The 16,098-nt window shown below is 43.3% G+C and overlaps 1 protein-coding gene across 1 annotated transcript in view; it reads right to left on the reverse strand.

Moving 5' to 3' along the window:
* The window catches only part of FER1L5 (fer-1 like family member 5), a 75,588-nt gene that overhangs the window by 19,040 nt on the left and 40,450 nt on the right, over positions 1 to 16,098 (reverse strand). Inside the window, exons 22-34 of the mRNA XM_060250598.1 lie at positions 15,917 to 16,031; positions 14,286 to 14,388; positions 13,970 to 14,133; positions 12,670 to 12,846; positions 11,093 to 11,231; positions 9,171 to 9,248; positions 8,553 to 8,734; positions 7,654 to 7,806; positions 5,105 to 5,203; positions 3,889 to 4,050; positions 2,272 to 2,437; positions 1,244 to 1,275; positions 220 to 270 (exon numbers count right to left, since the gene is read on the reverse strand). Of these exons, the coding sequence (XP_060106581.1) occupies positions 220 to 270; positions 1,244 to 1,275; positions 2,272 to 2,437; positions 3,889 to 4,050; positions 5,105 to 5,203; positions 7,654 to 7,806; positions 8,553 to 8,734; positions 9,171 to 9,248; positions 11,093 to 11,231; positions 12,670 to 12,846; positions 13,970 to 14,133; positions 14,286 to 14,388; positions 15,917 to 16,031 (1,621 nt within the window). The remainder of the gene's footprint in view (positions 1 to 219; positions 271 to 1,243; positions 1,276 to 2,271; positions 2,438 to 3,888; positions 4,051 to 5,104; positions 5,204 to 7,653; positions 7,807 to 8,552; positions 8,735 to 9,170; positions 9,249 to 11,092; positions 11,232 to 12,669; positions 12,847 to 13,969; positions 14,134 to 14,285; positions 14,389 to 15,916; positions 16,032 to 16,098) is intronic.

Consider the following 16,098-nt stretch of genomic DNA (forward strand, 5'->3'; position numbering starts at 1 on the left):
AACCGCTTTGAGACTCTGATTCAGAGAGAAAGGTGGGGTATAAATCTACGGTCTTCTTCATGTGCTTGTCCTGTTCATTTATAACACAGAAGAGGGAGATGCCCCCACTGCTTCTCGGATCAGATGGTGGATTAAATTAGGGACTGGCTTCAGAGCTTTCTTATCCATTAGAACACAGCTGTGTCAAAGTCAAATATTAGCCAAGGCAGCATTACTCACCGCCTCCTTTTTTTCCTTCTTCCAGAAACACAACTTGGAGGTTGTTTTGATCTAAGACAAGAATAAAAAGTAAATTAATTCTGCACAAGAAAACCACATTATTATTTTTTATCCCTGAGGTCCTTTGCACACTTATCAGGGACACCTCCATGAGAAGAACAGCAGTGGCAGACAAGCATCCCTGAGGGGCAACTTGTCTGCTGTTATTAATACAATGTAAAAGAGTTTCCGGCATAGTCTTATAGGGCACTTTATTTGCAAGGCCCTATGATGACATCCAACACACCTGGCCAATGTCTTATGCAGGCTGGCAGTATGGCCAGGAAGCACTCCTCAGAATCTCTATGATATGTTGTAGTTCCTTCGCAGGCAAATTGTACCATGTCATCAAAAATCTGGAGAGCAACAGGTCCCTGAGTAGGGACAGCAATCCTTCCTAATTACATCAGGAAGGATCTGTGCTGCTGTTTCTAGCCCTATCTTGGAAATAGGCAGCTTCATGTATAAGGCAGCTTCATGCCTTTAGTATAAGGCAGCTTCATGCGTATGGCTTCCTGTTGTCTTCCAACATACATACATATTTTATTCTGTGTCACATCACCAGCTAATTTAACTTCATGCTGTCTACTCTGACTCTCCAAGGACTCAGGTCTTTCCTAAACCTGAGGTACTTTTCTTAAATGGAGAGTCCAGGACTCAACTCCAGGACATTCTGCACAAAATGTTTTCATACATGGACTATGCCTAGGGAGACCCAGGTTCAAATCCCCACTTCACAGACAACTGACTCTGACCTTCAGTCAGTCAGTAAGTCTCTTTTGGCCTAACCTACCTTTCAAAGTAATTGTAAGAACAAAACAAAAAAGGAATGAACCGTATATGCCAACCCAAGCTCCTTGGAGAAAATGTGGGATTAAAACATGCTAAACAAATACATAAAATAAAGCTATGATGCCATCTGAAAGGAAGAAAGGAAATTCTTAACAAAACAAGACAAGGGATAGGACTTCAAGCCCCAGAAAACACTCACCCCTTTTATCTTTGCCTTAGAAATGGCTGTTTGGAGTAGACAGAAAGAAAAAGAAAACATGGAATTAATAGGAAGTTCAAAGCTTTCATGCTAGAAATGCACAGGGACAGATTGCCTCTGACAAACATTTTATTGTATTTTTATTTATTATAGCTATTCTCAAACAACATCTCCCTCTCTCACCAACAGAAGTAGCTGAGAGAGTGTGCCAGTTTAAAACCAACAGAAACAATCCCCCTCCTTATTACAAACACATTGGCTGTGTATGTACATTACCGTCAAGTCACATTCAACTTATGGTGACCCCAGCAAGGGGCAAGAGAGAACCATTGCCTTCCTCTGCAGAGTCTTCCTTCAGAGTACTGACTCCACTTAGCTTCTGACATCTGACAAGTTCAGGCTATACCATGCTGCCTTCCCTCCCCAAAGCAACTACTGAATATCCGTGGGGAAAGTATTCCCTGACACAGAAAAAGTCCTTTCTCATGTGGCCACACACCTTAGATTACACTGGCACAAAGAGTATAACTTCAAAAGAGGGGCACATTAATCAGGCAGTTTTACATAACAGTAAGTGGGCCCTTGTGATATATATATCCCAGAATGTAGGGCTCTGAAAGGAATAACAAGCATTTTGACATAAGCCCAGAAGCAGATAAATAGCCAGTGTAAATCTTTTTGCATCACCTGCTCTTCCCCAAAGGCACTCTGTATGAATCCTCATTCTGAACGACTTTGAAAAAAAGTGGGGCTTTCCCCAGACCTGTGTTTTCTGCATCACAAGCTGGCGAGTGACAGAGAGAAGACCACAGAGGAAAATATGGGGTGTGAGGAAAGGTTAAGCACCCCCTGCCTCATCTATTACTTCTCTGCTGCAGTCACCACCCCAACTTTGCAGTTGTTTGTCAGTGACATCTTCCTAGTGCAATGTCTGCTGCTGAAATCTAGTTCAGCCCAGCAAATCCTGCAGTACTGAAATCCAGTGCCTTGAGCCAGGCAAGGAAATTATAAAAAGCAGTTACCTCTAAATGGGAGAGTATGAGGTTTTCTCTCTTCCCAAGGGTCACAGAAGTACTGATTCAGAGCTCGGATGGTTGCTTGGCCCACCACTGGTTTGAATCCAAATTCTCTATGATCGATCACTTTTAGTTCAATGGGAGGTGCATAATCTTCGTCAACAGGTAGGTACTAAGGGAGATCAATGTGGAACGCATGAAGCAAATGACAGTGGGACCTATCTACAATGAAACAATACAACCTGCCTCTATGTGTCTGCAGAGGAAACTTCCTGTAACATTAGTTCAAGCCCTAGAACAGAGATTCTTGAACTTTGGTATTGAAGCAGGAATGCTATTGTACTGTGTCAAATGAAACCACGTCCAGGTTCTTGACTATTAACAGCTTAAAATGGGCAGAGATGGTGTGAAGATTCTTTGTATTAATGAGTGTCAACAGTTTTTGACTAGTGAAGTAAGCACATCATATCTGCTTAGGGAGGAGCTTGAGAGAAGACCAAACTTTGCAGCTTATCGGGCAAAAAGAAAGCTTGAAGACAATGCTGCATACACGCTGTTACTTCTGGGGGGTGGGGAGTGATGTTGCTTTAAATATTAGCACACTTCCCTGGGTGTTTGTTCACAAACAAATATTTATTTATATATTTCTGTTGATTTATACCTTGTCCCTCCTGCAAATGGCTGAGGGCGGCTTCCAACAATAACAACATTACATTACATAATTACATTAAAATGTAATCAAAATTATAGTATATCAAGAAAATACAATAAAACATTGTTAAAATCATGGACCATAATAACTATAAAAACAATCAAGCATCAGTATTCTGTAGACTACAGACCACAGTAGTGGCCATGTGACATGGATCAGCATAGATTGTTCTTCACAGTGGTCAACCTGATGGAACCCCTCCAAAAAAGGATACAATCCTGTGCACCCTTATTTGGGAACAGGCCCCACTGAAGCACTGAGTAAATATGCATAGGTTACGTATTGCTAGCAATGTCTACCCACCAGGAAATTCACCCTGCAAATCTCTATCTCCTAAAATGTGCAGCAGGTAACAGCAGTGGAGGACTGCAAGTTTACATATCAATGACACCAGTCCTGGCTTGCATGCTCTTCATGGGTTATCACATTTTCTCATCTCCTAGCCGCTGCATTGGATGACTTATCCTGGATGGCTGAATTCTATCCAATGGCACCATGGAAGAACATACATACAGTCAGGGTATTCTTGACAGAACTTAACAGTGTGAAGAGGCAAGCTGTTTTTCTATTTTAAAGTATAAACTGAAAAGCCAGCTGTTTTTCTTCAGTATGTGGTGGAAGAAAAATCCACCTTTTCAGCATTTCTCCGCTACTGTTTTCACAAACCATCTGAAAGTAATTTCACAAACTGCAGGAACCATGGTATTCCTTCTGTGATGGTTACACCTAAGATCTTCCTCTTTTAGTGTGGCTGTACCTGAGGAAGTTTCCAGATAAGACTGGCAAAGATTTGAAATGGTGAATTTCAATTTTTGTTGCAAATTTAATTGCATTGGTTGGAAATACACTCTCAACATACACTTTTTGCAAATTATCTCTCCTGTCCCCTTCTGGCCAGTAAGACTGCTCACCACTTGCATGAGATAGATGCTAATTGGAAAATTGGGGTTATCGGAGATGTTCCTTATGATCGGTGTTTCAATAGATTCCCCTCCACACTCTATAGTGAGACTTGGAGAGGAGACAGCCAATAGATTGAAGGTCTTCATGCTCCGGAGGCCCCAAGCCAGGATCTGTAGGGAAACCATAAACACAGACTCAGAAAGGAGAGAGGTCTGAAAATTTATCTGTCAGAAGTTTGGTTTGTTTTAGTGCCAAAGCAGCCCCTCTCAGCTCCTCTCCCCTCTTCTCCTCTACTTTCTCTTTTAAACTATCTTTGAAAAAAAGTTTTAATTCCAAAAGTGAGTAGATATTATTTTGAAATAAAAAGTCCCAATATAATAGTAACAAATCCGGTTGTTACAAAATGCCTTTTAACTCTCCTGTAATATGCTGTTGCATTACAGTGGTGTAGTCAAAATGTGTTTAAACCATTTAATCAATTGTAGTAGAAGAGATTTCCAGTAATAGGCCATCCTTCAGCCTTCCGACTTTCCTTTCAATCACTCTGCTGTGTTGTTTTGGTTTTGTTTATATTGTACATATATAAAAAATGTAAAGCAATTATTTGTACATGTAGCAATATTTTTTTCCTATGTATATATACACAAAAACACACAATACAAAAAAAGCCACTCCCCAAGGGTCTAACATTCTCAAGTGTCAAATCCTGGAACTGAACCTAGCTGGCTAAGCAAATAGGAAGTGGCTCATTTATCAAAGGCACCATTATGGTTCTGTCTGCTGCATATGGCCTTCAAAACAGAGAAACTACTGTAGGAACACTACCAAGGTAACTGTCCATTCATCTGACCTTTCCACTGGCACATTCCTATGGCTACAGCAACTGCCCATTTCTCGCTTTTATAGAAGCATGTGCAATAGGATGGGGAACTGGTATCTAGGGCTTTGATGTGACCCACTCCCTTTACTCCTTTGCATAACCCTCAGTATAAAAGACTCTATTTATTATACATATCAATCACAGGCACACCAACTCCCTGCCAAAACTTACTGTTCAAAACAGGGGTATGGCACTAAGGAGCCTCTTGCCTGTGCACTGGATCCTGACTGTGTGACCCAGGGGGCAAAGCCAATTTTGCTGGCTTTTCAACCTTTGTTCCAGTCATAATACAGACCATAAAAAACTTGCCCACCAAGGCTCAAAGCCTACACTGTTGTGCTCACCTCAATGGCCATCAGCTTCAAGATGGGTCGGATTGTTTTAGGGATGGTGAACACTCCATCCTTCCATGCTGGTGGAGGATACTTTCCCAAGGCTTCATCCTGTGGGAGGAAGTAGGAGATTTTTGTTGGAGGGTCACACTACTAGTCTTGAATGGGTTGAGTTTCCTCCCTTTGTCTGGGCATAAACAATCATTTTAGTGAGAGTTGAAAGTAAGAGGTTTCACCAGTGGTGTGCATGTTCATTCCTTTTGCCCCAATGTTATCTTTGGCCAAACAAATTTGGGAAGCTATACAAACAATGTGCAAAAAGCTTTTTTACAAGCAGCAAAAGTGGGATAAGCATGCATACCCAAGTGGCTTCCCTCTTTTAATCTGCCTTCAATTCTCTGGGACACTCCCTCCCCCCCCCAAAAAAGCTGTTGCCTGTCTCTAACCTTTGACAAATTTCCATTTGTTTGATGAGAAACAAGTAACAATTTACCTGGCAAGTTCTTTTGTACAATTCCCATAGAACATGAAATAGAAGACAGTAGTGGAATGTGTGCTGAATGACTTCCCATAGGATTGGGCTTGAAGGCAAAACCAGCACCATTTGAGGGCTGGGGGGAGAAGAACTGTACAGTGGACACATCTGAAAGCACAGTCTTCATATTTATCTTTTTTCTGGGACAAAAACTGCTGGCCATAGGCTTAAGGTTTTAACTAGTATTATTCCAGTATATCTCAATCAAGTTTATTGTCAAAATACCAGCAAGGATAATTCCAGTGTATCTGATATTTCATAATATGGGTGGCCTTCCAACATACAACCACATCTATATTATTAATATTTGAGTTTACACAGTATCCATGTTACAGAAGGCTTAATGCAAGTCAGCAGCAGGGAAGAAGGAAACGTGCCAGGGGATAAGCCATCAGACACCAAGCACAGAACACTTCAGTACTTAGAGCTGCAAATGGACCTGGCCAGGAGCTGAACAAAGTGTTTACTATCTAAGACTTCTGTTAGGTTATCACACCTAAAGAACAGAGATTAGGAAAGCTAAAAGCCTAGATAGCATTTCTTTCTCTTGGGTCAGGAAGACTGGGAATCACCCTAAAGGGGGACAGACTCTCAAGGGGAAATTATAAATTCTCAGGACATGAGGAAGAAACTTTCTTTTACATTGGCTCATTGCTGTAGCCATGAAAGTCTACACCTTTACACTAGAAATCCATCTTGACCACGTGCGAAGGGAAAATGGGGGGAAAGTCCCAACTCTGAGAATTAAGGCAATTATTGACTTTCAAATGCTGCAGCTTCTAGAATTTTTAGGCTATCCTAATTTAATACTGTTTAGGATAAGTCTAGGTTAGACTACTGCAGATTTCTGCCTTTTCTTTATATCCTCTCTCAGCCTGATGCTTGCCTAGACCATGTGGACTCTTTGTTTATTAAACTTTCCATATTTTGAATGCCTGAGCCCTGAGTTCTGTCACTACACCATGCCTATTTAGTCCTGTTCCACCTAGAAGATGACACTCTTTGAGGTTAATTTGTGGCAGTGGTTACTACCCAGAGAGGTTGGTACCTCAGGAAGTAAGAGAAAAGGTTAGTATTGTTTGGCAGAGATCTGGGATGGCCAGGGGACATTTCTTAGCTCTTGGAACCTGAGGGAATGATACTTGTGAGTCTGTTCCTTCACATCCTGACTACTTTGATGCCACCAACTTACTCACTGAAAAGTGAAACTGCACTCCACTCTATTAAAATATATTGCAGCACAGACAAATCAGCAAGGAAAACATGGAATGAACTTTCCATTAAGGCACAGAGACTTTAATGGAAAGTCCAGTCCACATTTTCTTTGCAGCTTTGCAAGCCCAGAATTGTTTCCTACTTCAGCCTGCAAAGACAAGGCAGAAAGTGCTGGGAACTTCGGCAGCCTCAGAGCTTCAAAGGGTGAGGCCAGGAGGGGGTGGGGGTGAAAAGAGCCCCATAGGCCTGACTAAAGCCGTGGGCAAACTGGTTCTGGCCTCTAGGCAGCTTAGGAGGAAGCCTGCAACTTCGAGTGAAAGCGGGCCAGTGGCAGCACGTGAGTCACGTGGGGGGCAGACACCTAGTTGGGTGCCCCGGCAATTGCCTGTTTTACCTAGTGGCAGGGCCGACCCTGCCTCCACCCCAATTACAATTTTGAGTAATACTAAGATGAGAGAAAGACCAGTATTTGGAAGTTCCAGGTTTGAAGCTCACTGGGTAACCTTGGACTAGTCACTCTCACTCAGTCTATTTCACAGGATTGTTGTGGAGATAATAAAAGAAGAGGGAATAAATATTTAAGCTGCTTTGAGTCACAATTGAGGAGAAAAATAGGGTATAAATATTTTAAATTAGTTTAACAGTGCATTTCTAAGAATACTTTCCTTGGGAGTAAGTCCCTTCAAAAAGACCTGAGGAGGATTCTGAATAGACCTGTTCAGAATTGCTGTCTTAAACTAAAACATCCTGCTGAAGTGGCAGCTTTCAACAGGAGCCCCAGAGAACCTTTGTAAGGCCTATTTTTTTTCACCTTGTCCAACAGAAGCTCAAAGGCAGCTAGAAGACGACCTGCAGCTTTCTGTCCATTGGTGACGGGATGACTGTGGAGACGGGGTAGTTTACGTTGCTGGAGATCCAGGCACACTGCTGGTGTACAGAAGCACCTTCCCATGAACAAGTCACCCTGGCCCCAAAAGGAAGAAATAGTGAGGGCTACGAGCCAATCTCCTTCTAATCCGTAGAGTCTTGTGAACAAAAATCCTACTTTGTGAGCTACTGACATTAAAGTTGTGAGCTGCTGCATACATGCTTGAGGCCCTGGAGAGCCGCTGCCAGTCTGAGAAGACAATACTGACTTTGATGGACCAAGGGTCTGATTCAGTATAAGGCAGCTTCATATGTTCATATGTTCATTAGTTTTTTTCTGGGGACATTTTTCCTGAGCTAAGACAAAAATGTGTAAGTCAGAGGCTAAAAAACAATGAACTAGCTCACACTAACTCAGCTTAGAGGGAACACTGCTGGTATCTTTTGGTATCTAAGAACTGCTCAGAAACCAATATGAACGACAGATGCCTGCTGGCAACAAGATGGTTATGAAGCAATAAAAAACCTGATAGATGTGTTCTGGATTAATAATCTAAGCCAAACCAGAGGCCAAGTCAGACATAAGGTAAAATAATATTAAGTAAGGAAATGGAGCAGACTATTGGGACCTTATTTATTTATTAAAACATGTATAGCCCATCTTTCCTCTTGATTCACCACCGTGGTGGTAGGCCACCATTATGACCACCAAAATGTTATGGTTGACACATCTGGGAATTCCTTCTGGACAGGCCAGAAGCCTAACAATGGCTGGTGGTAGATGCAAGTGTTGACTTGCTCCTTTTAGTTCATGGAAACCTGCATACAAGCCCTGATACATACCACAGAATCAAAGTCATATATCTCCACAGCCACCAGTGGTGGATCCTGCTCAGTGGACTGAGGGTCTCCATAGATCAAGATCTTTTCAAAAATAAGGGTTTGGTCCCAGCATGGGTGGAGTGTACAAGACAGGGTCCTGGTTTTCTGGCTCATGTGGAGGAAGGAGACGTAGGCAAAAGGATCTAATGTGGAAGAAAGGCCACAAAATAGACAGGTCATCATTATGGACCCAGACAGGTACATTCCCTTGCCTCTTATGTGTTGAATAACTTTGTAAAAAGACATGAGGTGTACCTGCTGCACAAAGTGTGTAGGCAGGGTGTGTTGGACGGAGGAAGGAAAATGCTTCAAACAATGGAGTGCACTAAGGTACAACAGTGGAAGAGCTGGATTTAGCTCCCTTCAGACAGATATATATATAATTTTCTGTGAAAAACAGACTCTCCCCCAGTCCATTTTACACATGAAACAGTGGACAGGTGAATATAAATACACATGGATCTTTATGTCAGCTTTAGCTGTTAATTGGGTTGTCATCCCACCCTCCTCATGGAGAACCTGTAGAAATTGAGAGAAAAGGAGGAACAGAGTGTGAGGACCTTTCGTTTTGTCACTCACCTGCAGAACTCTTATTGCTGCTTCCTATAAGATCCCTTGCTTGATAGATATAGCAGCGTAGCTGGTAATGAACAGGGTCTGAAAAATAAATAGGGTTTTTGTATAAATCCTAGCCTCTTCCTGGCCTGCTTAAATTGATTCCTTGCAATATTATCCATCTCTCCACACCACCACCACTTCATACACATGAAGTTAGAATTGTCCTCCTTCCTCCACAAATCATTCTGTCTAAATTGGAAGTTGAAGTGAACTTGGGTCATCTTCTGACAACAAGTATGTAAAGGCCAAACTAGATATGCTGCTGGAATTCTACAACTTTAGGTGTGCTTCAACCCTAAAAAAGAAGCCAAGGACTCCCCAAGATGGATGGGGAGCTGCAGCACTGAGGAAAACAGCAGTACCTAGAATTGCCAACCTTCAGGTGGCACCTGGAGATCTCCCACTATTATTATTGATCTCCAGGTGACCAAGATTAGTTCCCTTGGAGGAAAGGGCTGCTTTGGAGGGCAGAGCCCATGGAACTGTGTTTTAATTATTGTAAGCTGCTCTGAGTCCTGTGTGCAGAGGAGGGCAGGATGAAAATTGAACAAAATAATGTCCAATGCCTCTCCCCTCCCTAAACCCCACCCTACCTAACCCAGAGCTGGCCACTATAGTGGTATGGTACCCATTTTTGCCCCCTACCAATTTTCCCAGGAGAAAATGTCTCCCTACTTTTAGCCCCAATAGAGCAGGTACAAAATGGATACCTCTTCTCTTCTCTTCTCCCTGCTGGGTCTAAAAGCAGTCTGTGTGGGGGGGCATTTTTTATTAAAAAAATGAGATTAGTTAACACCCCCCACCCTTCAGCAGTTGTGGCACTTGTGTGCATAATCTGGCCCTCTGAAGAATTTCAAGGGACCCAAAAATACACAACTTTGTAAAGAGCAGAATTATTCCAAGAAATTATTCTTTTTAATCATTTTTGTACAGTTTATGTTGAATGCATTTTGTTGTTATTTGTAGAATAATTTCTCAGAGGGGTTTATGCTTATCCCTGTACCTTCAGAAGCTCTTTAGCCAAGACAATCCCTGGTTTACCCCTCACTTTTGGCTATTGGAAGAAATGGGTGGGAACTTCCTGCGGATGTATAACCAAACAAACCAGGCTGACCTTTTAAAAAAGTCATTTGGGTAACCATGTGTGCTCAAGCCATCCTTTCCCTCATTCTGGGTATTGGATTCATGGATGCGGGGGCGGGGAGAAAGGCTCCCTACACATGCTCAGAGGTATCCCAGTGTTATCATTACTTTACACGATGTCAAAGGAAATATCCAAAAAAGGAAATAGACGACATGTTGACCCAGTTACAAGACCAGATGACATTCAGAAATCCCTTGAAACATCACTTTGCTCTTAAATACACACTGAAACTGGTTTACTTAATTGATATTTTTTTTCACAGTCATCACTGCAGTGCCACTGCAATTTCTAGAGCTTGTCTTGCAGCTGCTGTTGTTCTCCAGCATTGAGCATAACTACAGAGCCAGCTTTTTATAAACCATTCTGTAAAGAATGCCCTTTCTCCAGGAAACTCAGTTATCATTTGCAGGAACCCTAAAGGGAGGCAAGGCTGAGAATGTGCCACCTGTACAAGATCATACAATGAGCTTCATGGCCAAATGACCATTTGAACTCAAGTCTGCCAAATTCTAGTCCAAGTCTATAATCTCTGCAGCATTACTTAAACTTTTGGGGGCTGTGATGGGCTGCCATGCTTCTTGCTATCCCCCTGCCATATCCATATTCCTTCTTCAGTTCACACTCCAGCTGCAATAAATAAACAATTCTGCCATCTAACCAAGCAGTTTATAACTTTTTTCAGTTGCATGGGTACTCTTATTTCAAGATTTTTGTATTCTTTTCCAAGCAGGCTACTCACGCCTGAAGATACAGAACAGGAGAGGAGTGTTCATCTTCAGCAGGTTTTGAGATGAAGCTCTCTTCAGTTCTTTTGCTTCACCATCTTTCCTCTCTCCATACATAGTTTTTGTTTTCTCTAGGCTGTCAGCTTCCACACCCTGAGTAGGAGACAGCCATAAACATTAACTTTTTATTTAGGGTCATGGCCAACTCTGGCCTAAAACAGAAAACTGAAATTCTGTACACAAGTCATACAAATCCTGAGCCAAGAAGAGCTTAATTCCACAACCAGTGTAAATGATCACATTGCACAAATTGGACTATTTGCATATATTTTTTAATTTTTTGCCACTTTGAATAAGTTTAATTTTTCTAGTTGTTGTTATTCTCACTTTTTTCTTCAGGCTTTCCTTCTTTTTATTCTCCCTTTTTTCCTCCCCATAGGCTTTCCTTTGCTTTTTTAAATTCCTGATATTTTTCTCTCTCCCTCTTTTCCCTTAGACTTGTCCTCATTTATTTTTATTCCCCTTCTGCCATTCTTTTGCAAACCAAGAAGAGAGGTATTGTGTTTGGCCTCACTGACTCAGGTAGCCATTTTGGCTCCTCATCCCTTGGAAGCCATTTTGGATTTGGCTCAGCCTTGCAGAAGCAATTTTGGGGTGACACTTACCACAATCCCTAAGTGTCCACAACCTTTAAAAGGCAGGGGGATCCATTTCCAGTGCTTGAACAGGCATGTTTTTACCCTCTTCTCCTGTGTTCTTTCTTCCCTTCACTAACTCTGCCTTCTAGAGAATTTCAACCCTTATCAGGCTTGGGTTGATTTGTGAGGGTGGGACTGTCTGCTTTTTAAATTTACAAAAAAATCTTTTTCTGTATACCTGGAGAGACTAACAGCTCTGGAGAAAAACACCTGCCTATCCAGTGAGTGAACTTTTTTTTTTTTGCTGCCTAAACAGCTGTTTTCAGACATCTACTTTACTATTGAATTGATAATGAGGGTGATTACATTGATAGAAAATGAAGCTAGCACCACTGATGTGTGGAAGCAGGGTCATCAAGTCCCCCCCCCGACCACTAGGGTGGGCGGTAGGGTTGCCAGCTCCAGGCTGGGAAATTCCTGGAGATTTGAGAGTGGAGCCTGGGGAGAACAGGGACCTCAGTGTGGTACAATGCTGTACAATCCATCCTCCAAGTATCCATTTTCTCCAGAGGAACTGATCTCTGTAGTCTGGAGAGGAGTTGTAATTCCAGGGGATCCCCTGTGTACTCAAATGACATCTGTTTTGGGGGTCAGGTAGCAATTTTTCTCCAGGTCAGTTTGGCCAGGGATCCTGGAGGTTTTTGCCATCTCCTGGGCATGAAGCAGGGGTCATGGGTATGTGGCAGGGAGGTACTTGTGAATTTTGTGCATTGTACAGGGGGTTGGACTAGATTACCCTGGTAGTCCCTTCCAACTCTATGATTCTATGGAGATATAAAGCCATTTTTATCTGCCAGGCAGAGGACGTGCCAGAAAAAGGTCTTCTTAACTGCTGGCAGCACCTCCACACCGACTAGAGGGGATGGTGTCTATAAATGCCTGCCTTTTCTTACCAGTGAACCCTCCAAGAGGAAAATAGGAGCCACACGGCCAGCTACGGCAGGCATGAGCTTCCTGCGCCAGCATCGCCGGCGAAACACATCACTTGGTTTCCGCTGCAGGTGAAATTTCCATCCATAGAGAGGAGCATATTCCCAGCAGTCCTCGCCACGGAACTTTGCATCTGAGTGCTACAGGAAAGGGGAGAAAGAAGACTTGAATAGAATTAGGGGAAAGACAGGACCCGGGTGGTATAAAACAGAGGGTTAGCCATGTAAGTCTTTTGCAAACAAAGTGATGACTAGTCTAATGGCACCCAGGTCAAAGTATGAACTTCCATGGGTTAGAATCCACTTTATATGTAACTGGCAGCCTGGCTGCCCTCTGTTAATGAGGAGGCAGATGATTTAAACAGGAATCAAAAGAACCTGGGGGTCCAGGAAGCCTTTGGTGGAGGAACGGGGTGGAGAGCAAGTGAAGAGCACCTCCTTTAGAGACCAAGATGAGGAAGGTCCCAATAAATGCCGTGACCAAGCAAAGCTTGCAGACAAGTTTTGGAAGAGCCCAGCCCTGGCTCAAAGACTCCTTGAGAGAAAAAGAAGAAGATTTTGGATTTATATCCCACCCTATACTCTGAATCTCAGAGCGGTCACAATCTCCTCTACCTTCACCCCCCCCTGTGAGGTAGGTGGGGCTGAGAGTGTTTTTACAGCAGCTGCCATTTCAAGGACAGCTTCTATGAAAGCTATGACTGACCCAAGGCCATCTCAGCAGGTGCAAGTGGAGGAGTGGGGAATCAAACCCGCTTCTCCCAGATAAGAGTCCACGCACTTAACCACTACACCAAACTGGCTCTCAGTGTAGAGACTGACTAAGGAAACAGAACTGAGTACTTGAATGGGTGTACTGTTGAGGGTGCACTACAGTTGTAGATACTGGCCAAGGAGGCATTGGATAGGTTGACCCAACAGCATAAAAGATGTTTGTTACCCTAGTCCGAGGTCCTTTGTATCCAGCTGGTGAAATCATGGATCTGAACATGTACTGATAGGCTACATACAAGTTTCTCTGACTGGGCAAACTACTCCCCAGGGCTGCTACTGATTGAGAAAATGGTGCAAGTGGAAACCTTAATGCTGCAGTCTCAATCCAGATCTGCCCCCTTGTCCCTGAATAATCTAAACTTCAGCTGAGCACTCGGAAAAGACCCTGGGAACAGTAAGTATATCATGGAGTTAGGACCTACATGGTAAGTGTGATTCTCCCTCCTAGCCACCATTTCTGAGGTCAGCACCAACAACTTATGCTAGTTACCAGCCGGAGAAAGGAGGCCATTTTCTGTTCTTGGGTCTCAATTTGAGTGTCCCGGAAGCGCTTCCTGAGCCAGCGCCGACGCCGGTGGGTGTGGTATGTCTTCTCAGCTGCATGCCAAGTACGGGGAGAGTCATGGGGTGGAATCCCAACTCCGTATTCCCAACCTAAGAAAAGAAATGTGCTCCTATAATGTCCCAAGGATTGGAGAAGACACAAAGGGATACTCAAACATATCTTCTAGAACCTGGATTAGGTTTGAGAACCTATGTACTCCCTTGAACCAGCCCTGGCAACAAGAACAGAAATGATGGATTACCAGCATCATCCACTGCACGGTTCAACTCCACTCTCCAGTCTTCTTCAAAGTGCCAGCCTGGAGGACACACGATCGCTTCCTTCGGGGAGGCAGGAGAGCCACTCTGGAATCAAGAGCATATGTGGTGAAACTCATCTGCAATCAAAGTCTAAAAATAGCATTAGAAAATTAACTACCTAGAAGTTGCCAAGGATCGGGGCCATGCAGGGCTTGAAGATTTGTGGAAAGAGGACTTGAGGATTTGTGGAAAAAGGACTTGAGGATTTAGTAATAATCATAACGCTCCCTACTTCCTTGAAAAGTTCTAAAGTGCTACTGGGAATGGTTTCCTCTGTATCAGAACACTGGGGACTTAAGACATCTTGGTAAAATTTGTTTTATTTACAGATCCACTAAAAGAGCATCAAGTAGAGGCAAAAAGACACTCCTTGGAGGCATCGGATCTGCTATCCTGCATCCTATACTCCGGAGAGATTCTGCACCTCAAGGGGCTTCAGCTTCAGCTAGTTCACAGAGTGCTATCCCCGTGTCACCTAAAACTGTAATCTACACTCCCCTCTCACACACACGTGCACACAAGGCTGGTTATACTGAGTCAAACCATTGTTCTATCAAGATCAGCTTTGTTTGACTGGAAGCAGCTCTCAAGGGTCTTTGGCTGAGGTTTTTCACATCACCCTTTCCTTGATCCTCTTAACTGGAGATTTTAAGAACTGAACCTGGGATCTTCTGTATGTGGAGCAGATATTCTGTATTTATTATGATGATTATTAAAGTTTATAGATCAGCCTTCCCTGAAGGGCCCAGGGCAGTGCATAATACGTTAAAATAAACAGAACAATTTAATTTCAGTTTACAATAAAGTCAACTGAAAATGGCATAATATTTCACTTAGCTTTCTCCTTCCCTCAGGCAGATCAGGGACTGGTCATGGAGGAGGCCATGATGACACTACAGTGTGGGCCATTGCTGTCCTCAACTGTAGGCCTGTGGAACATCTCTGTTTTACATGCCCTGTGGAACTGAGCAAGGTCCCGCAGGCTGTGGATGTCAGCAGGCAGAGTTCTGCCAGGCTGGTGTCAGGGCTCAAAAGGCCCTGGCTAGTTAAAGACAGCCAGATATCTCTTGGGCCAGGGACCCAGGTTTCGATCTTCTGAGCACAAGGCCCTTCAGAGGACATACCAGGAGAGGCAATCCCACAGGTATGCTGGTCCCAGACTGTTAATGGACTTAAAGGTCAGAAGTGGGTCCAGTACCCCGTATTCCTAAGCCTTGAAGTGGATTCAGTATTAAACTTGCAGCCAGTGCAGCTGGCAAAGCACTGTAACTTAGCCATGTCCTCTCCCTCAGTCTATCCTCTTTTTCAGTTGGCATGGCACCATTCTCTCCAAGCTCCAGTAAGAATCTCATTCAAACACAGAGACTTATCAGGAGACCATTTCCTGACCATTAGCTCCATTTCATGAAATGTCAGTCAACCATCTTGACAGCTGGCATATATGCAGAATTACCACAGAGGCAATAAGCCAACATAATTATATGGAAGTAGGTTTTGAGAACCACTGATGTGAGAACAGATTCCAGTGCAGTCTCAGTGTCTATCATCAGCTTCACATGTTCTCTTCACTCACCACATCAGTGTATGGGATAGGAGCAGGTTTCCACCCACGCCCAGGAAGGCGAATTTGGTTTTCGTATACTTCCTCTAGCAGTTCACTGCGGTTGGTTTCTATGTCCAACAAGAGCCTGGGGAGAATCAATGAAGGAGAATGGAAAAATGGAGTCAAGATTGTATAAGGGTGCTGATCTCCGC

The sequence above is a fragment of the Heteronotia binoei genome, chromosome 12, assembly GCF_032191835.1.
Source record: "Heteronotia binoei isolate CCM8104 ecotype False Entrance Well chromosome 12, APGP_CSIRO_Hbin_v1, whole genome shotgun sequence".
NCBI classification, from domain to species: domain Eukaryota; kingdom Metazoa; phylum Chordata; class Lepidosauria; order Squamata; family Gekkonidae; genus Heteronotia; species Heteronotia binoei.